General features: G+C 50.6%; 2 protein-coding genes across 2 annotated transcripts in view; both read right to left on the bottom strand.

Annotated features, from left to right (window-relative positions):
* Positions 1 to 21,508, bottom strand: part of LOC101535390 (cystatin-9-like) — a 269,014-nt gene that overhangs the window by 238,002 nt on the left and 9,504 nt on the right. The gene's annotated exons all lie outside the window — the stretch shown is intronic.
* Positions 16,037 to 21,508, bottom strand: part of SLC23A2 (solute carrier family 23 member 2) — a 55,663-nt gene continuing 50,191 nt past the window's right edge. Inside the window, exon 15 of the mRNA XM_004593340.3 lies at positions 16,037 to 20,476. Within this exon, the coding sequence (XP_004593397.2) occupies positions 20,244 to 20,476 (233 nt within the window). The 3' untranslated portion in view covers positions 16,037 to 20,243. The remainder of the gene's footprint in view (positions 20,477 to 21,508) is intronic.

The following is a 21,508-nucleotide window of genomic DNA, read 5'->3' as shown; positions in this document are numbered from 1 at the left end:
GATGCCGGGAACCAGGAACCTCTTCCGGGTCTCCCACACGGGTGCAGGGTCCCAAAGCATTGGGCCGTCCTCGACTGCTTTCCCAGGCCACAAGCAGGGAGCTGGATGGGAAGTGGAGTTGCCGGGATTAGAACCGGCGCCCATATGGGATCCCGGGGCGTTCAAGGCAAGGACTTTAGCCACTAGGCCACGCCGCCGGGCCCCAGCCAAAATATTATTTCAACAAGTCATCAAGACAAATCAAGAGACACATCATATTTCATTTTGGACTAAGTCTGACATCTCTTGTGTATGTACAGATCAGGATATCTAAATGTGAATATTAGATGTCCACACGAAGAAACCAAATCCATATTCAGTTTTTATAAAAAATTTCTAGTTGAAAAAGTAAGTTTGCCAAGGTGTTCCAAATACAAAAGTCTCCCAACAAGTGCATTGAGCATCAGTGTGCACATTTTCATTATAGTTCATTATGAATAAATATTAAAATGCAGTTCCACAGAGCCAGTAGCTATCTTTCAAACCCTTGATAGCCACATGTGACTTGGGGCCACCTCATTGCCGCAACCAGGACCGGAGAGCAAGCGGCCTCTGTTGAGCTCCAAGTCCCAAAGCTGACTCCCCCTTTCCTCTTCAGCAAAGCAGTGACGGGGGTACCAAGCCCAGCCAGAAAGCAATCTCCCCAGCTTCCTCTCCTGTACCATCCTGATGGGCAGCCTTGCCACCAGACGAGAGTCCTGCTGTGTTCCTGGAGAGAAGGCAGGAAAGGGCAGATTCTGGGAGAAGAGAGGAGGCAGTAGAGGAGGAAGCTGCGATGCTTCCATCTTCCTTACCTGCGGACCTCGTTGATGGGTTAAGGGCAGTTCTGTACGGACAGCCCAGAAGATTGTCGCTCGGCTGCCTACTCACCTACTCACTGCCCCTCTGGTCTCAGGCTTAGCCTGAGGAAGACGGAAGCTTCATTCAAGTCAACTGAGTGAGTCACCAGGGCCCGAGTTTAGTTCCTGGGGTTCCCCAGAAGACATAGAATGGAGCAGAGCCCCCCCACCCCACCTGCTCCCAAAAACAGGAGCATCAGAAAGAAGCTGAATCAGGAGCCGAAGGCCTTCCACAAGGCCTATCTTAGTTGGAAATTCTGCCAGAGCAGAGTCTCAGAGGAGTTATGGACAGGTCATTTTGTAGGACCCAGAAAGCAGGAATGTGGGAGAGCAGCAGGATGCAACAAGGGAGGAAGAGAAGCTAATAAAAGCGGGTTAATGAGCAGGTGACTGCTAAGCAGCTGGGGCTCAATTCCCCAGGAGCCAACCGAAGGCTGTGCAGATCATCCATTCACGTTGTCCTCTCTGAGGGTCAAGGGGCTGGGCTTGGATCTTCTGTCCTACCATCCCTCGCCATTTGCAGATGACTACTTGGAGAATGCACTGTTTCTCACTTTCAGGTTTATGTGGATGTCTTTGATGTCAAGGAAGCATTAGAGGGGAAAGCAAAAAGAAGAAGAAGGGCCCAGCACTGTAGCCTAGTGGCTGAAGTCCTCGTCTTCCACCTGCTAGGATCCCATATGGGTGCTGGTTCTAATCCTGGTAGTCCCACTTCCCATCCAGCTCCCTGCTTGTGGCCTGGGAAAGCATTTGAGAACGGTCCAACACCTTGGGACCCTGCACTCAAGTGGGAGACCCGGAAGAGGATCCAGGCTCCTGGCTTCAGGTCGGCACAGCTCCTGCCATTGCGGCCGCTTGGAGCGTGAATCATCGGACGGAAGATCTTCTTCTGTGTCTCTCCTCTTCTCTATATATCTGACTTTCCAATAAAAGTAAATATACCTTTTAAAAAAGATGAAGCCGGAGCCACTCTCATTGTCTCTGGAGAAGGGACGAGTCATTCTTCATGGAGCGTCCACTGCAGCTGTGCTGGGAAGAGATGTGAGCTAAGTGGATGCATCGCAGAACACATCAACCATCTACCCTAACACCCAGCATGGAGAGAACACGGCTAGGTCTGGGGCTGACAAGGGATGTGATGGAGGCCCAGAGGAAACCTTGGTCAAGTTAAAGCTGGGAATGCAGAGGACTGGCACAATGGCTCAATTGACTAATTCTCTGCCTGCAAGCATTCGCATCACATAAAGGCACGGTTCATATCCTGGCTGCTCCACTTCCCATCCAGCTATCTGCTTATGGCCTGGGAAATCAGTGGAGGATGGTTTAAGTCCATCAGCCTCTGCACCCATGTAGGAGACCCAGAAGAAGTGCCAGACATTGCGGCCATTTGGAGAGTGAGCCTATGGATGGGAGATCTCTTTCTCTGTAAATCTGCCTTATCAATACAAATAAATGATTCTTTATTAAAAAAAAATTTGGGGGCCCAGAGTGATGGCCTATCGGTTAAAGTCCTCACCATGCAAGTGACAGGATCCCATAAGGGTGCCGGTTCTAGTCCCAGCAGCTTCACTTCCCATCCAGCTCCCTGCTTGTGGCCTGGGAAAGCAGTCGAGGATGGCCCAAAACCTTGGGACCCTGCACCCACATGGGAGACTTGGAAAGAAGTTCCTGGTTCTTGGCTTCAGATTGGCATAGCACCAGCCATTGCGGCCACTTGGGGAGTGAACCATCGGATGAGATCTTCCTCTCTGTCTCTCTTCCTCTCTGTATATCTGACTTTGCAATAAAAATAAATAAGTCTTTAAAAAAAAAAAGAAAATTTGGAAGTGCAGAGCTCTGAAGGTGCTCCAAGACATAAGCTTTGTAAACTGCAGGCATTGACACTTGTGCCTTGTTGGATTCTGCTCTCAGGGCAGTCTTGTGCCATGGGTCCCAGGGATATGCACCGAGCCCCAGCTTTACACATCACCAGGGAAGAAACTGACACGCAGCATCTCTCAAAGATCCCTCTTAGATGGGGCTGGGAAAAGAGAAAGACCCCTGAGAACAGGCCAGAGAGAGTGCCCGAATGACTGCTTCCAACTAGGCATATCAGTCATGATGTTTTCCTTCCAGCACTATCCATGAGGTGAGACAATCCAAAGCATTAGCCTGGTGGGCCACCTGGAAATCAGCTTGAGGGGTGAAAATTGCACCCCAGAGGGAGAGCATAGTCATGAAACGACAGAAGACAACAAGTTTACCCATTAACAAAGCTTTAGGTTATGGGGGGGAATGAGTGATCATTCAACTCTACAGCCTGATTCCTGGACATGAATTCCACCATTCTGCTTCGCTATTCCAATGGCTTGGTATGTGGACAACATCACCCAGAAGTAGAGAGATTAGTCGCCAGAGCAGTAGCCATTACCTCCTCCTAGCATGTGCCCTTTGCAATGTGGCTTTTTGCTTCCTCCAGTAAGGAAGTAGATTCCATCTGTCCACCCCAAATCAGGGTCGACATTGTAACTTGGCTGTGGCCATCACGATCCAGCAGAAGTCACTGTATGTCCTTTTGGACTCCAAGCTGCGGGAAGCCCTGCATTCTTCCACTCTCGACTGGAAGAGCATTGGTTCTGTTTAGGTAAACTAACCTGCTGGAGGAGGAAAGACCCATTGACCAAAGCCAAGTCAACAGTTACAACAGGCTCCCATACATGATGGAGCCCGCCCAAACTCACTCAAACCCACCACCTAACCCAGAGCTGACCCTGGTTGCCTAACAGAGCCCGACTGAACCCAGGCCAAATAGCCAGCAGAAACCAGCACAAGTTGAATAGATGGCTGTCACCGTGAGCCACTGAGGCTTGGAGTGGTCTGTATTACAGCAATTCCTGGCTGTTACAGAACAGATACTGTAGTCTTGGGCAACATGCACAGATGTTTAGTAAACACAAAACTGGAGTCCCTTGTGTTTGCTCACAAGTATATGTGGGCTACCTTGGGGAACGCCACCATTCCATCCACCCTGCACCCTCCATCACCACCACCGCCACCACCACTACCAAGGTGGTAAAAGAGGTGTTTTCAAATGACCCCAATTCTGAATGGGCTGGGATCGTTTAGGTTGTTCATGTGACCTCATGTGTTCTCACAAACTGGAGAGGCCTGGGGAAATTTGAGTCACAAAGATTTTGTCACTGAATCCGACAAGGTTCTCTTTCATGGGGAGGGATTATCTTAATTAAGAGTCCACTGTATCAGCCACTAAGACATTCCCATAGCGTCTAAAATATTTATATGGGTGATGTCTGGACTCATCTTTGGAGGTAGGAGGAAGATTAAGCTCTTATAGAGTTGGTATCTAAGTTAGCTCAGGTCCACAAGCTTTGGACTCCAGACAGGACCCCAACTTTGCTAGATTCTTCCTCCTCCAATTTAATGCAAACAGGAGCCTGTAAGACTGAAAAAGGAATCAAAGAACCCAAAGCACATGACCTAGATTTACTCAGGGGATTTGCAGAAAGTTCATAAAAAATGCACATTATGAAAAAATAGCTACATGGATTTCAAACTTTTTGCACTGCCAAAAATAACTCTCTTCTTTGTTCCATTTTCCATAAACTTTCTGAAGTACCCTTATGTTCGTTCACACCAAATATGTGTCTTTTCACACACACACACACACACACTGCAGAGAGCCTGAAGGCTAGGCTGACCCTCTCAGCAGCCATCCTGCTTTGAAGTTTGGTAATTGAATTGTGTAAATGAGATGGGCTATTTCGTTTCATTTGCCTAGGAATATGTTCAAGTTTTCCTAACCCCGTGGTTACATTCCTCCCAAGCTCCTCTCCCATCCATTTTTGGAAGAAAGTTTCAGTTCCGTGTGTGAACTGCTTACACACTTGTCATAGTACAAATTCAATCCACATGCAAAATTGTATCAATTGATATTTGTAGACGTCAGTGCTATGCATGGTGCCAGGTTAGGCATAGTGAAAGCTAAGAAAAATAATAATCACCAAAACGGAAGAAGTATTAGGAGGCATCTTATCCCGCCATGTACCTGGTAGGCTCAGCAACTGGGACTTAGAATTCAAGGCATTACACTACTAGGTTGGTGAGGAGTACAAGCTATTTGAGTCAGCATCAGCCCAGAGAGATGGATTGTAAAGAACTAGGAGTGTCCTAGACAACACAGAGAGGAAGTGAGCCAAGCCCAAAGAGGCTTCAACTCTGACCTGCAGAGTCCCATCTCTCCCTTTTCTTCTCCTGCGCTGGCAACCTTGACCCCGAGGTCTCCCAGGGTCTTGGGGAGAGCTTGCACCCACCTTCAGTTCACTGAGCCTCTGGGTGCCATGAGCTGTGGCCAGCAGTGGAGACCAGGGTATGAAAACAAGCAATCTCTGCTTTCTGGGAGGAGCAGGGTGGGCAGAGGGGAACATTTTTGGAGTGCTCACAGGGTGTGCATTCTTCTCACTCCTTGGAGTTCACACCCAGGTTTGAAGATCCCTGTCCACTGGCCCTGTGAATACCCTTGGGTGATCCTGGAGGGTGGGCGCTTTCCTCTCCCCTCTGCAGATTTGCCTTCCCTTCTCCTGGAATGCCCTTGCTTCCCTGCCTGCTGGGCTATGCCCAGGTTAGCATGGGACGACTTTGCTTGCTGATGGAGCCCATGTCAGTGCCGCTGCTATAGCATGGATGGGTTGTGCCCTATGGGTCCATGGGGTAGAGCTTGGTCTTGAGGATGGCGGTGCTGGGGCAGGGAGCAAGGTGGGACCTACAAGAGGGAAGGCTGAGTGTGAGGCCCTTCGGTCACTAGGAATTCTGGCCTCCTGCAGGTGAGGCCTCATGAAAGCTCGATCTTGGCTCTCAAGTCTCTGTCACACTTTCCATACTGAGACAAGATCTCTTGTCCTCACATGGCTCCCCGGCCCTTATTCTTACCCCAAGATCAGGAAACTGGAGCACTAGGATGGGCAGAGAACTTGCCTGTGGTCACAGTGAGAAGGTGCCAGAGCTCGGACATAAAGCGAGCTGTTTGTGGGCTGTCTCATGCCCTTTCGTCAGCCCTTGTGTTTCCCTCCATGGAGAAGCCAGGTCCAGCTGGGGGATGGTGCCTTGCCCATCCTGCTTACCAGCCTCAATTAATACAAAAACCAGACAGAAAACCTGGGGCTGGAGGCCAGCCTCGTCTTGGGGAGGGGTAATGCAGAGAGTCAAGGGCTTTGGTTGTTTGCAGTGACTGAGGCCTGGACACTGGAAGCAGCAGGAGTACCACCTTTAGGACCCTTGGATGACAATACTGTGTCCATCTGCTCTGGGCCAGGCTGTGAGGACCCCAGAAGGTGGCATTGATGAGCCATCTTCCCTCTCTGCTTCACATCTCTTATCTCCTCAGTCCCATTTGTGTCTTTGATTGTGACCTGGAGGGCTCTGCCATTCATTCATTCATTCAGCAAACATGCAGTGGACATCTCGTGCCAGAATTCTTGTCGGCACTTGGGAGACTAAGCCCATTAAGTCATCATAGTATAATGTACTGTGAGAAAATAATATGTGTGTTAGCAGATCTCTCTCTCTCTCTCTCTTACACACACACACACACACACACACACACACACACACAATCTGCTTTCATGTGAGAGGCATTCCTGACTCTCATCTCACATCAGAGAGTGTCTGGGAGGTGGGTGTTGAGTGGGAGCTGTGCAGACAGGGAACACGGGAACCAAGCTGCAGTGTGATGGCATGTCTGTGACAGCAGAGGGGCTCTGCCATCCACACCAAGTTTAAAAAAGGCTAGCGTAGACCACCCCCCAGTCCGGCACACACAGCCAGCTTTGTGTTGTCCAGGGCCCTTCTACCCCCCTGTGAGCCACCGAAAGACTTCTTACTAACACTTCAGAGTAAAGTCTCATAGAAACAACAATACATGAGCAGGTTGTAAGCACACTAGGAAGTGGTTGTAAGACGAGGGTGCAAAGATGAGGGGGAAAAATGTGATGGAGAAAAATACAGCCATCCCACCCCAGCTATAGACAACTATGTAGTACCTACGCAAGTGTTTGTTAACACTGCTGGGAGAAGAGCAGCTAATAGCTAGTGGGCATCTTGGGCCTGCTTAATGCCAAATTTGTGTTAACTATACCAGTGTGCCAGCACAGTTGCATATTCTTGGTTTAAGACATGTAGGGGCAGATGCTGGCATGCCACCAGACAGGGTCTCGGGACCTGTGTACAAGTGTGCATAGGTCCTGGATGGGCAGGAAGTGCCCCCAGCACACCACCAGAGGATCAGGCTTGGGGATCTGTGTGCTAGAGGGGGGCGGCTATAGATTGCTCATGGAAGCCAATCTGGAAATATGTGGGTGGGAGGACTGCTTAGGGAGAAAGTGACAGGTGAGGAATGACTTCTGGGGGACTTCCACCAACCATGTTACTACACTTGCAGGTAAACAAGGAGGGTGAGACTAGGTGGTTTAGAGGAGGGAAACCAGGGGACCTTTTGGGGCCAAACCAATACACACGACCACATGGGAGACCTCAGATGGGCTTGTTGATATCAACCACCACCAACTGGTGCACACCAAAGCAATGGCTGGGGGCCTGCCTGGCAGGACTTAACCACATGTGTGGGCCATGCTGGGATAAGCTAGGCTGTTCCATCTACCGGTTTGCATGAAAGCCAGAGGTTTTGGTCTTTCGTTGCTACCAAATCCTCAGTGCTTCAGATGAGCCCCAAGGAGCAGGTGTTTGTCGGCCAATTGAGACTCCATTTGGGATGACCCCATCCTGTATCAGACAGCCTGGTTCAAGAGGTGACTCTTTAGCTTCGGATCCAGCTTCCTGTGAATGCACACTCTGGGAGGCAGCAGAGGATGGCTCGGGTACCTGACCCTGCCATCCCCATGGGAGGAGTAGATGCAGTTCTACCTTGGCTTGGGCTAGACCCAGTCCTGGCTGTTGAAGGCATTTAGAGTGAACCGATTGGAGGAAGATCTCTCTCCTACCACAATCTCCCTCTCTTTCTCTTTCTCTCTCATTTCTCTCCCTCCCTTACTCTGATTTTTTTAAAAAAGTAAATAAATCTTTGCAATAATATAGATAGCCCCACCAGTCCAGAAGTGCTTCAAGTGTTTCAAGCATCCAGTGGATGGTGGTCACATCCATGGTGGTCTTGGAGCTTCAGCAGCCCTGATGTCATTTCCTGTTGGATCAGAAATCCTGAGCAAAACGCAAGGAGCTTGAGTGTCTTGGACAAAGAAGATTTGTCTCATCCAAACATTCACAGTGTCCCTGCGGAGAAATAAAGCTAATAATAGGAATACCCGACAGCAGTTGAGTGGAAGGGAAGTAACCGGCAGGAAAAAAGGGGAAGCCAACTGACTTTGTCATCGCTGCTGGTGACAGTTCAACTGACTGTGTCTTAAGAAATAGAGAATTCAATAGCTCCTATACAGGGGCCAACACGGTGGTGTAGCAGCCTAATGCTGTGATTGCAGCGCCAGCATCCCAGATGGGCATCGCTTGGTGTCCCAGCTGTTCTTCTTCTGGTTCAACCCCTTGCTTATGGCCTGGGAAAACAGCAGAGTACAGCCCAGGTCCTTGGGCCCTTGCACTGCCATGAAAGAAGTTAGGCATGACCATGGAACTCAGCAACACTCATGGACATTGGTGTTGGGAATGGAAGAAGCTCTTGGCTTTGGACCAACTCAGCTCTGGCCATCGCAGCTATTTGGGCAGCGAACAATCAGGTGGAAGATTCTGTCTCCCCTGTCTCTCTATAACTCTGATTTTTAAGTAAATTTAAATTTTTTTTAAAGGAGAAACCCGGACCCAGCGTAATAGCCTAGTGGCTAAATCCATGCATACATCAGGATCCCGTATGGGTACTGGCTCATATCCTGGATGCTCCACTTTCCTTCCAACTACCTGCTTGTGGCAAAGCAGTAGAGAATGGCCCAAAGCCTTGGGACCGTGCACCTGTATGGGAGACCCAGAAGCCCCTGGCTTCAGATCAGCTCAGCTCCAGCCATTATAGCTACTTGGGGAGTGAACCAGTGACTGAAGATCTTTCTGTTTCTCCTTCTCTCTGCCTTTCCAATAAAAAAAAAAAAAGTATACACACACACATATATATAAAGTTATATATATAAGAAGAGGAGCCCTCTTCAAACAAAATCAACAGTCTATACAAATATGAGTGCACTTTTACTCCAGTTGGCTTATTTTTTCCATGTGTGCCTATTAATTAGCTAAAAATAATTCGACATAAAGGTCCTATGGGTTGGAGGAGGGGAAGGCATCTGATGCTGACAGAATCTGAGAAGGTGACAGTGTGTGTGTGTGTGTGTGTGTGTGTGTGTGTGTGTGTGTGTGTCTTTCCCAGGTTTGATCTGGAAGGACAGGAGTAGCTGATAAGACCCTCAGAGGCCAGTTTGGGATAGACAGCAGAGAACCACACCCACATCCCATGAGTTATTTGGAGTACATGGTGCCCATGATGTGGACTGTCCAGGGTGTCTTCAGCACCAGATGGAGCTAGGTGGACCCAGAGAGCTTCTGCAGGAGGGTCCCAGGCAAGGAGCCGTCATTCTTCCTACTCAGGGCAAGGCATGAAGCCATCAGAGGATGGCTCAAGTTCCCACAGGAGGGAGGATCTGTGAGAAGCAGTGATGGGGCTGGCCAGGGAGTATGCAGGAGTCAAGACATCTAGTAGGAAGCCAGGGAGAGGACACTGAGCCTGGACGCAACGTGTTACCTACCCAGGTCCAGAAGTCCTCTCTATCTGCAATCATTAGAGACACTACAGTGAGTATCATTTAAGCAGAAGGACATATTCATGATTAACTGAGATAAACAAACTTTCCTGAAATTAACCAACATTTTAAAAAAATGTGTTACTAGTTGAATGGGGATTCAAAGTAGATATTAGTTGCTTTAAAAATAACCATGATAGGGCCCGGCGGCGTGGCCTAGCGGCTAAAAGTCCTCGCCTTGAAAGCCCCGGGATCCCATATGGGCGCCGGTTCTAATCCCGGCAGCTCCACTTCCCATCCAGCTCCCTGCTTGTGGCCTGGGAAAGCAGTGGAGGACGGCCCAATGCTTTGGGACACTGCACCTGTGTGGGAGACCCGGAAGAGGTTCCAGGTTCCCGGCTTCGGATTGGCGTGCATCGGCCCGTTGCGGCTCACTTGGGGAGTGAATCATTGGAGGGAAGATCTTCCTCTCTGTCTCTCCTCCTCTGTGTATATCTGGCTGTAATAAAATGAATAAATCTTTAAAAAAAAAAAAAACCATGATAAAGAGTTTCAGGGCCAGCATTGTGGTTCAGTGGGTAAAGCTGTCACCTGTAGCACTGGCATCTCTTCTTGGGCACTGGTTTGTGCCCTGGCTGCTCCTGCTAATGTACCTGGAAAACGTAGCGGAAGAGGGCTCAAGTGTTGGAGAGCGAGCCAATCGGTGAACGATCTCCCTGTCTGTCCCTGGCTCTTCCCTTCCCTTAGTAACTTTGACTTTTAAATAAATGAATAATCATCTTTTTAAGAGGTTCATGTGCAGGACTTCAAAGCATTTGGCTTATAACTCCAAATGAAAGGCTGAGACAACGTTTTAGACTGCTCAGGCTTTGGGGGTTATCACATAAGCAGAACCTGGCCTCAGGCAGGCGCCGTATGTGAATGTTGGAGGTGGAGACCCCGCTGTGGCACAGGCCCACAGCGAGGCATCTAGAAAGACAGGCCGAGGTGAGGAAAGGGAGAAGGGTCCAGCCTCTAGAGCGAGCAGGAGTTGGCGGATAGGAGAGGACATTCCAGGCAGAGCGAGCAAGCAACCTGGCTCAGCCCCAGAACAGCATGTGCCGCAGCAGAAAGGGACGTGAGAAGCATTTAGGATTCCACACAGGCGGCCAAGAAACAAAATCCACGAGTTCCCTGTTTCCCGCGGTGCTTCAGGGAGGTGACGCGCCAGCCTGTGTGTGTGTGAACGAGGCCATGCAAACTTGCAGGCCTGGGTGGGGAGCCGCGCCACATCTCACGGCAGAGAGGAGCCAGCTGGGGCAGTTTCTTGGAGACCAGGCCTGCTTCCTGGGCCAAGAAACCTCGACAAGAAGCCAAGGAAGGGAGGAGGGCAAGAGTGCACGGGCTCATCCAGCCCGGCCTCCAGCCAGCCAAGTCTCGGCAGCCGCACAGCAAGCTCTGAAGACCAGACTGCTTGGCGACTTCGGCCGCCCCTCCTCCCAACCCTGGCCCACCGCACCCTTCTCAGGCACCGAGCTGGACACTCAGCAGTTTTCTCCCACGCACGACCTAATCACTCCACTATGGAGGCTGCCCGCACCCAGCAAGCACTCACCACACACACACACATACATACACACAGCCTCCCTGCTGGGCCCTGATTGAGAACAGACCCCAGCGGCCCAGCCCTTCCAAAAACTTTAACCTCTTCTTCTCCAAACCCAGGCCAATGAAGGCATTAAGTGAAAAAGAAAGGAACCAGCAATACCCAGGCCAGGTGTGAGAGGGTGTGAGGATGGAACCACAGATGTGGAGAGCGAAGCTAAGCCATGCCTTGTCCTATAGGCCACGGGGACAGGACGGGCACACTGCAAAGGGATGCCCTGGACCAACAGGCTGCCTGTGCGAGTTAGCCTTCAGCCTTATGGCAGAAGCGCAAGAGCAGGGGGAGATCAGGAAAGATGTTTCTGGGACAGTGGAGTAAAGGGGCCAGGCTCCTGCAGCAACAGGGAATCTGGGCTGGCTGGCTGGCGCAGGCTGCGGAAGGAAAGCCACATGCAAAGCGGGGGAAGTCACAGGGAAACACTGGGGGCTGTGTCCACCTCCTGCACCTGCAGAAGAGGCTGCTGCACTCTTCACAGAGCCGCAGGTCGGCGAGCCCTGTCGGGGGCCAGGGGGAGCTGGCAGCCTGAGGAAGCCCACAGCAGATGGGGTAGGGACAGCAGCAGCGGCCCCAGAATCCTGTGCTCATTTTCCAAATGGACCCACGCTGCCGCCGCCTTGTTTCCCTTTCTGAATCTTGTATGAGTTTTGGGAACAGTCCCAAACAGCACAAGGAAGGAAATTCTGGAAAATGGGACTCCAGCTTCACTTGGTTGACACAGGCCAAAGCTAAGCAGGGTCCAAAGCAGAACCTTCAGTGTAGCACCCACTGAAAGCTTCCTTTAGTCCAGTTTTTGTTTAAAATCTGATGAAGATACATCCGTGCCTGCCTAACCTCCTGCTAGCACAGGGCCTGGGAGGCAGCAGTGAAGGCCTGGCACATGAGAGGCCTGGATTGAGTGCCTGACTCCCAGCTGTGACAGAGCCCAGCTGTGGCCACTGCAGGTATCAGAGTAATGAACTGGCAGGTAGAGGCCCTCTCTGTCTCACAAGTTGAAAATAAATAAGTTGGGAAGAGACATTTGTAAAAACATAGCCTTTTACCTGATGTTGTTTTGAGAAACGATAGTTGTAGTGCTGAGGGCATGAGGTTTTGACATACCTTCTTTTCCCTGATAAATGTGACATTTGGTGATCAAGGCAGAATGGGAATCAGTTTGGGTTCACTGGAATGCAGACACCAAGATGCAGATTCAACTACAACCAGGTGGGCTGGAAGGTGAGGAAGTGAGGGACCCTAGCATGGGGTGCGTAGAGCAGGTTGACACGGTTGGGCTGTTGGGGTTGGGTCCCATTGGAGAAAGCTACCCCAGTGACTAGGTAGCTGGATACCTGTTCTCTGGTTGTTAGCCGAGGATTGCTCCTGCAGGCATTAGTCCCTGGAGTTTGCAGTTTGCATAGAAAATCCCCATATTGCAGCCTCAGTCAGGGTGTACTGAGGCAGGCAGTTGGAGGCAGAGTGGCTAAGGCTGCCTGTCATCTCAGAGCATGCAAAGGCAGAACCCTCCCCACAACACAGACAGTGCTGCAGGTGTTGGGAGAAGGGACGAGAGATGTGTCAGACCACTTCCAGGAGCTCAGGGAGTTGTGGATGTCACGTGGGGTGGGACAGAAACAGCCACCTTAGAAATGTTATTTTGAAGATATTTACATATTTGAGGATACATGCCCACGTGGACTACTGATGAGGGTGGGAATCGTGGAGGAATGGGGGAAGTAGATGAGAAAACTGCTTCCAATCTTTCTTTTTTCTTTCTGTATCTGGAGGAAGTAAGGAAAGAAGGGAAGAGGGCCGCTACCAGCAGCCCAACCACATCAGTACCTGGGGATGAGGAATGGCCCCCAGTGTCATCCCAGGGTCCCTCATGTGTAGTATGCTCCAAGTATGCTACTTAGGCTGTTTCAATAGTTCCTAGATGCTGTTGATTTTGTTGCTATATGGATGAGGAAATCCTTCCAAGGTCCATTGGCCGACATAGTGAAATAGCCACGTTAGAACACCATGCCAGGACTGCACACAGACAGTTTGCCTAGGGTAGGATTGGGGGTGGGGGTGGGGAACTATAACTTTAATTCTGGAGGATGTGCCTCAAGGACACAAGGTCTTGAGCCATCCCAGATAAGAACCACAGCTTCAGAGGTCCAGATGTGAGACACAAGTCCCCCTGCTCATTCGCAAGCAAGACAGCAGCCAAGGCAGCTGAAGACAGCAGACAGAAACACACACCCACGCCCCAGCCGCCACTGTTCCTCACTCCCAGCGAGGCTCATCTGGGTGCCAGTTCTGATTCCGGCTGCTCCACTTCCCAGCTAATGGTGGAGGATGGCCCAAGTCCTTGGGCCCCCACACTCACACAGGAGCTCTTGGCTTCTGATTGGACCAGTCTCAGCTGTGTAGAATGAAACAGCAGATGGAGTGTCTCCATCTCCCCCTCTCTGTAACTCTTAAAACTAAACACATTTTTTTTTTAAGATTTATTCATTTTATTACAGCCAGATATACACAGAGGAGGAGAGACAGAGAGGAAGATCTTCCCTCCGATGATTCACTCCCCAAGTGAGCCGCAACGGGCTGATGTGCACCGATCCGAAGCCAGGAACCTGGAACCTCTTCCGGGTCTCCCACAAGGGTGCAGGGTCCCAAGGCTTTGGGCCGTCCTCGACTGCTTTCCCAGGCCACAAGCAGGGAGCTGGATGGGAAGTGGAGCTGCAGGGATTAGAACCGGCGCCCATATGGGATCCTGGGGCTTTCAAGGTGAGGGCTTTAGCCGCTAGGCCACGCCGCCGGGCCCAAAACTAAACACATTTTTAAAACACAGGAGTCAGGTCTGGGGTCACCTCTGGTGAAGTTTCTCTGGGGAAGTCCCAACTGTACCACTGGAGTCAGAACTCGAACAACAGGGAAAATCACAGGATCTGTGGTCTGACGGTGGAGTGCATGTGTCAGAACTGGGTCTCCAGTTGTTGCAGCCTGTGCAGCAGACGGCATGCCCAGATGCACATGGGGACATGACAACCAGTTCGCTGAGGCCTGCAGAGGACGTCTCAACCACGGAGGGCAGAAGCAATGGGACAGCTCTCCTCGTCGAGCTGTGACAGCAAGTGTCTGAGGAGTCGAGACTCTAAGGTGGACTGTCAGCCAATGGACTTTGGAAGGATTCCCTTAACTTTGCAGCAAAGAAATCAACATCAACTGAGAACTACTGAAACCACTCAAGCAGTGACCTCAGGACATGCTCCACATCGGGGACCCTGGGATGACGTCGAGCAACCATGCCCTTTTCCAGGTACTGAACCCCTGTTCTTTCTACTTTCCTCTGATACAGGAAGAAAAAGGAGATTGGAGAGAGTTGTCTTATCCACTTCCCCCAATTCATTCACACGGGCATGCATCCTTCTTAACTACGTAAACATAGAAAATAAATGTCTTATTAGAAAAAAATTTAAAATAGAATAAATAAATCTTAAAAAAAAAAAGCTGCCTGGGGCCCGGCGTGGTAGCCTAGTGGCTGAAGTCCTCATCTTGTATGCACCATGATTCCAAATGGGTGCCGGTCCTAATCCTGGTGGCCCCACTTCCCATCCAGCTCCCTGCTTGTGGTCTGGGCAAGCAGCTGAGGACAGCCGAAAGCCTTGGGACCCTGCACCCGTGTGGGAGACCCAGAAGAAGCTCCTGGCTCCTGGCTTCGGATCGGCTCAGCCTCCAGTCGTTGCAGCCACTTGGGGAGCCAATCATCGTATGGAAGATCTTCCTCTCTGTCTCTCCTCCTCTCTGCATATCTGACTTTGCAATAAAAACAAAAAAATAAATCGTAAAAAAAAAATAGCTGCCTGAATATGTTAGCAGTGAGGGACGAAGGACAGTGTGACACAAAATTTCTACTGAGGAGGCTGACAACAGGGAATACAACAGAAAAGAAATGAGACCTCCATGAACCCACCCCTCAGACAACGATTGGTAGATCTGGAAACTGGATCAGAGGCGGAGCAGCCAGGGCTCCAGTCCAGGCCCTCCAAAAACGGGAGATGGACGTAGCAAATTGTACCTTAACCTGTGCACCTCAGACACTGGCCGCTCCTCTGCAGGCCCGTGAAGGCCCCTTGTATGTGACTCCTTGTAGCAATTTCCCAACAGTGGCCCCAGGTCAGGGTACTGGGAAACAGCAGCAGCAGGCTCATGTCCCCAAATGGCCAAAGAACATGGAATAGAGAAGGGACCGAAGCTGTGCAGTGACCACCCCTCCCCAACCTGAACACCCATCTCAGCACTTCTGGCTGCCGGGCCCTCTAACCCCCAGGGAGTCACACTGCCGCTAGCGTGGAGCTTCAGCACAGCAGGGGCCCTCGGCTGCCACTCACAATTCAGCAATTCCTGGTCCAGGTTGACCAGCCTGAGAAGGACTGAAGCTGCCCAGGGACCCTCTGCTCCCCCATGTGGAACTTTCTGGTCACCGTCCCCAACATGCCATCAACCTTCAGCTAATGCTCCCATGCTAACTGCCTAATTTCACAATATCCACACAAGGTCTTTGGCATCTCTGAGACCCTTTCCACCTGCCCTATGGCACTTCCTGCTAAGCATCCAGCCTGCACCACTGTCACTGGTTTTCCCAAGGGAGGACACACTGCATTTTCCCACCACTTTCCATGGTCTGGTGTCCTGAGTACACGACAACAAAAATGTACGTGTGTGCGCTCACTGAACTGAATGTCCCATTTCCACATATGTATATAATCATCCAAAGAAGGGACAGCAGACAGCAAAAGTGCATCCAGGAGAACTTTTTATTTGTACGGAACGGTTTTAAAAATACAGAATAAAATAGCTTTATCTCTACTATTTATTCACAACATCTGGTCCAAATATTACATATTTTTAAAATACTTAAACGTTTAATGAAGCCATGTTAGAAAAAACAATATGAAAATTCTTTTTAAAAACTCCATAAAAGAATTACACATCTCAAAAAAAAAACAACCCCACCCCAAATACCCCCTCGGTATGCAAAATAAAAATAACAAACAAACAAGACCCTGGGAAGGGACGCAGCCAAAGTCAGTCACAAAACTCAAGGCAGATGGAGTCAACCCCGCCGTGTTCAGGACAATCAGACAGGTAGGTGCGTCTCTTTCTCCCACTCTCTCTCACACACACAGACTATGCGGCACGCACCAGAGAGGGTGTGCACAGGGTAGTCAGCGGCCACACACACACGGCTAACGTAAGGAAGCTGGGGGTGGGTGCCGGGACAGCAAGGTCCAGAGCTTCCCATCCACGGGCTGGGTCTGTCTGGGGAGCCGTTCCACTAATGAGCTGGATGCTTCCACCGGTGGACGGGGACCACCTGGGACTACCAGGTTCTGACCACACGAGGTGTGGTGGGTGGGAGATGCCCCATTCTCTGTATTCAATATGCAAGATGACAGAACACAACACACAGCCTCCACCCCCTGCTCCTCCAAAAGCCGACAGGTGTCTTCCCAGAGAAGGAAGCTCGGTATGGTCCCAGGTGTGGGAGACACAGCAGGGGCAGGGTTGGATACGCAGAGCCGGCAACCGGTGATGGCCAGGCGAGGGGGCCCTCAGGGCAGCCGCAGGCCTGCAGTCATGCACACAGGGCACACAGCACGCACAGCCCCTTCCCTGTGGCACCGGGGTTCTGAAAGAAGCTTCTGCCACCAGCTCTTTCTGCATCTTCAGTCTAGCCTGGCCACTCACATGGCATGAGACTTGCCAACTTCAACTCTAAATCACTAGTACCAATATTTCAGCAGGGACACGAATGAAAGAGACAGCAACTTTGCTCATGGTTGTAAAATACACGTATGGGCAAACAAAGTATACACACATACTAGAGATTCGTCAATGGAGAACTTCTATCATCACATGACATTGTCATGAAAATTATACCATTCCCTCCCTGGAAAACTGTGACTATTATCCTGGGTAGAAATGTTATTTTACTATATGGAAATACTGCAATCTTCATGCATAAACCAAGTTGTCATGAAAGTCAGTATTCTACAGCATAAAGCGAATCCTGCATGTGAATTTGTTATCATGAAAAAGGGAAATTTCCAAGACCCATGGTGCTTCCTCCCAGAAGGCTTGACTGGGCCTCTTGACTTGCCGTGGTCAATCTCAAGACACTTACCAAGAACATTAGAAACCTTCCGGAAACAGATTCTCTGTGTCCATGCATCCGTGGACCTGAATCTTTCGCTCCTTAAGGAGAGCAAAGAGGCTTTTTCCATTGTTCTGTGAGTCAGTGGGGAGACCCCTGTTCCCACCCGCTCTGTGGATACGGCCATCTCTCCTATGTGTTCCAACGTGTGCTGCTTTGCATGTCAGCGTGGCCAGCATAAACACTGTCTTTTAGGGATCAGGCAGGTAACCTGTACAGGTGGACGGGAGGTGGTCATTGTGAACGTTGGGGCAGAATGCCCTGAGAGGGAATTTGCAACCCAAATATCTGATAATACCCTATTGGCAAAATACAGTGGCTGCACACAGCCCCCCAGTGCAAGCCAACCGATGAATAGGAAGTACAGCCCACATAAGACATTGTGTTTCTCCTTAACAACTTCTTCAATGTGTGCTTTACCTAAGTAGGAGATGAGAAGACTACTTCCTGCGGTGCACCTGCTACCAGCAGCAGCAGGTCCTAAAACGGCTTGCATGTCTGTATCTGGTGCGCAGGTGGCTTCCAATCACTCGGGGTTTTGCAAAAGCACTGGACTCAGCACTGTAAGGCTGCCCTTTCCCCAGCTCCTTCTCGGACAGAACCTTAGGTGTAGGCGCCAATGGGAACTTAAGGCCAGATCCAGATTGCAGCGGGAGGTGTGGGTGACTGTAGAGCTCCTCCCCTCCCCCCGAGGAGCAGAGCTGCAACCCAACGGGTCTCAGCAAGCAGTGGGCATCTGCCTAACGGGCACACACTGGCAGGGAAAGGCCCTGGTGAGGTCAAGTTGGGGGAACTTGTGCCTGAATGATCTGTGTCTCTGCTATTTTCTTTACACACCTGCTCCTTCCACTCATCTGGCAGGCTGGTCCATTACCCACGTCTGGGCCGTTTGGCAGGCTCCCCCATCTCCCAGGACACAGGAGAAAACTACATGCAGAGGTAACTGCAAGACGATACAGGAAAGCCTCAAGGGCTAACCAAGTGAAGAGGGTGGGAACCGCTGCCCAGCGTGTTTCCGGAGTTACTGCACTGAACACACATACATAGATATATAGATATATATATATAAAACAAGACCCATACAAAAGGAAATGCAATTTAGATCTAAGTTCTTTACTTAAGATTTGGCAAAACAATGCAATGGCTCTGAGCTGTCTGGGGATCTGGGGCTACAGCCACACAACCACAGACACGGCAAGGAGGTGACTGCAGGGCTGGGGGCGGTCGATGTGCTGCTGCCTCTGGGAGCTCCTGCTGCTGACTGAAGCTCAGCCAGGACAAGCATGAGCCCCTGAGGTGAGGGCTCGACTCTGGGATTCAGGTTTTCCTAAGAGAAAAGTCATTCTGTCAGATGGGAGTTCTAGTGTATTGATGAGAGCACTTGGAATAGGTGAAGCCTGGGGCTGCTTTTCTTACTGGTACTCCCTACGGCCAACAGCTTAGAGGAGGGAAGTATTTGCTCTAACCTCCTCCTCTGCAAGGCCAAGGTCACGTGGCAACCCACAGAAAGTCTTCTGGAGCCAGAAATGACACAGGAAGTGGAGGAATGAAGTTAGCGGGTTGATGCACCATCCAATCCAGCGGCTCGGTTAGCGGCCAGGCCCAGCTCCCCTTCTTCATGAAACAAATTCACATGCAACTTGACCCATGGTGTCTGGGCTCTGGTCCAGTAGTCAGTGTTGATAAATAGATTAGGCAATTACAGTATTTACACTTTCATGGTATCAAGCAATACAAAACACAATCACAACGATGGTTACTGGCCTTCAAAAGCCATTACAATAAGCTTCCCTGATGGTGTCCACAGCTTTATAAATGCTGGTTTTTCTCTGAACAGGGGTGAAAGGGCAAGGAACACGTAACAGGGAGGCAAAGGGGAAGGGTCAAGGGGGAAAACACTGATGTCAAAAATCCACTAGAGTCAATAACATTACATAAGAAGAGGACCTCGTAATGGGAGACGCACGCGACGGGAACACCTGTCACAGCAGAGCCAAGCCAGACGTGCATCTGAGCGGTGCTCTCTGCTGTTTGAGAACCCGTCACGGCAGCCAGCAGTGAACAATGCCCCGTTAAGGTGTCTCAGCCACTGCAAGGGGCCGGGGTTGGTAGGAAAAGAAAGGGCAACTGAGAACCCTATGGGCTTTGGGTTCTTTGCCTTCTCCTCCAATCCAATCCCCGCCACGTCCTACCCACCAAAGAATTGCATCCAATATTTGTCCAGACCCTACCCATGCCCACGTCTGGGCTCAGGGCAGCCACGTCACTGTTTCTCTTCAGATCATCAGCCTCCTTCCTGTTTACAGGTGTACGGGGACCAGAGCACTGCCTGACCGATCCACTGTGGCGATGTGAGGATATAGGGCCAGAGAAGGGATCTCTACAGGTGCAAGCTGCCATCAAGTGCAAAGGAAGCCCATCCAGGTGGTTCGGAGAGAAGGTTTCTGGGACCTGGGGGGGCAGTTTGGAAAAGCCAGCGCTGGATGGTGGAGGGGACTGAGGCAAGGAACTGCTGCAAGATTCCAAAACACCCACAGATAAGGGCTGCAACTTCTAGTTCAGTGACCATGGCCAGCAGTGGACACTCAAAGGGTGAGGTTTCAAGGGCTTCAAGAAAGGAGTCAGCTGAGACACCATATGGGACACGCACACCACCCACCGCACAGAAGCACGGTGCAGCTTAGCTCTGGGGTGCAGAATATGAATGCAGATAGACAGAGATTTTACTTCTTGTTACTCATCAAGGAAAACTACAGGGATGTGCCTTGCTGTGGCTGTGCCACAGGGCGCAGCTAGGGCTATACCGTGGCCTGTGAGTCTTCATCTGAACTCCGGCCGTTGTCACTCTTCCTGAAGGCTTTCCATGTGTAGCCCACGAACGTTGGGCTGATGGGTAAGTAGCTGAAGCATCTGTATTTCTTAATAATGTTCATGCCGAAGGGCAGATTGTAGGATTCCATGCCATCCAGGGACTTGTTCCCCTTGCTCACACCCTTCTTCCACTTGCGGATCCCTCTTTCTTCTGGGGTACCTGCCACACACACACACACACACGGAAATGCATACATTATCATGATAATAGGGCCACGCTGCACGCACTAGCGCACTGCAGCAGCTCCTGGCTCACACCTGCCAGGTGACAACAAAGAGGCTGTGGAGCCCAAGAGATCTGGGTATCCAGCCATGCAAACCAGTCACTCACAGTACACCAAGCCCCCTCGATCCTCTGTTTCTGGAGACCTTCTGGGTGAATTCACTTATGCTCCATACCCCTGACCTTGCATGCAATCCATACTTTCTACAGTTACTGTTGAGATCTGACTCAGGCTACGCCATTACTTTTCAAGCCTTCTACTCTCCTTAGCCTTCTAACTGGTCTCCTGCCTTCCACTTAACCAATCCCTGTCCCATCACATAATAAACAAAAGATGCCTCTTGAAAATGCCACTCTGAGCTTGCAAAATAGGACTGGCATCTTTATACATCACATGATATCTTCCTCAACCAGCCCCTCCCACTCACCCCATCCAGACATCCTGAACTCTTGGGACACTTGGCCCTGTTTGTGTGCATCTTTGTGTGTGTGTGTGCACCTGTTTACTGCATATGGCCAGAGCCCTACTTATCACTGACTTCCACTGTTGTAATACTCCTGGTTGCTCTGTGCTGATAGACAAACCAGGAGCATGACGAGGGCATACAGAGCCATCTTGCCACCGATCTTGCTAGGCATGCAAGAGGGGCGTGGGCGGCTGCTCCTTGGCTGCACAGGGAACCTGGCACCCAGGCCTGGGTGAGCCTCATTCTACAATGTGCTAACTAGGATGCTCACAACCTCTTAAAATCCAAGCTGTGTCCTCTCACGGATGTTTCAGCAGAAAGGCTGATTTAATGTGCTTCTGCCTTACCCCTGCACCCTCTCTCTCAAGCAGCTCTGATGGGACAGGAAGAGGATGCCCACCACGGACTGACTCTCTTAAACCTAACAGTCCCAATCACTCGTGCATGCGATTCCCTTTGCCTGGCCCGTCTACTCCCTCTTTCCCCAGCCACCTGTGATTCA

The sequence above is a fragment of the Ochotona princeps genome, chromosome 22 (assembly GCF_030435755.1).
Source record: "Ochotona princeps isolate mOchPri1 chromosome 22, mOchPri1.hap1, whole genome shotgun sequence".
Classification (NCBI taxonomy): domain Eukaryota; kingdom Metazoa; phylum Chordata; class Mammalia; order Lagomorpha; family Ochotonidae; genus Ochotona; species Ochotona princeps.
The sequence above is the reverse complement of the archived record's forward strand: the minus strand, read 5'-3'. Positions and strand labels throughout refer to the sequence as shown.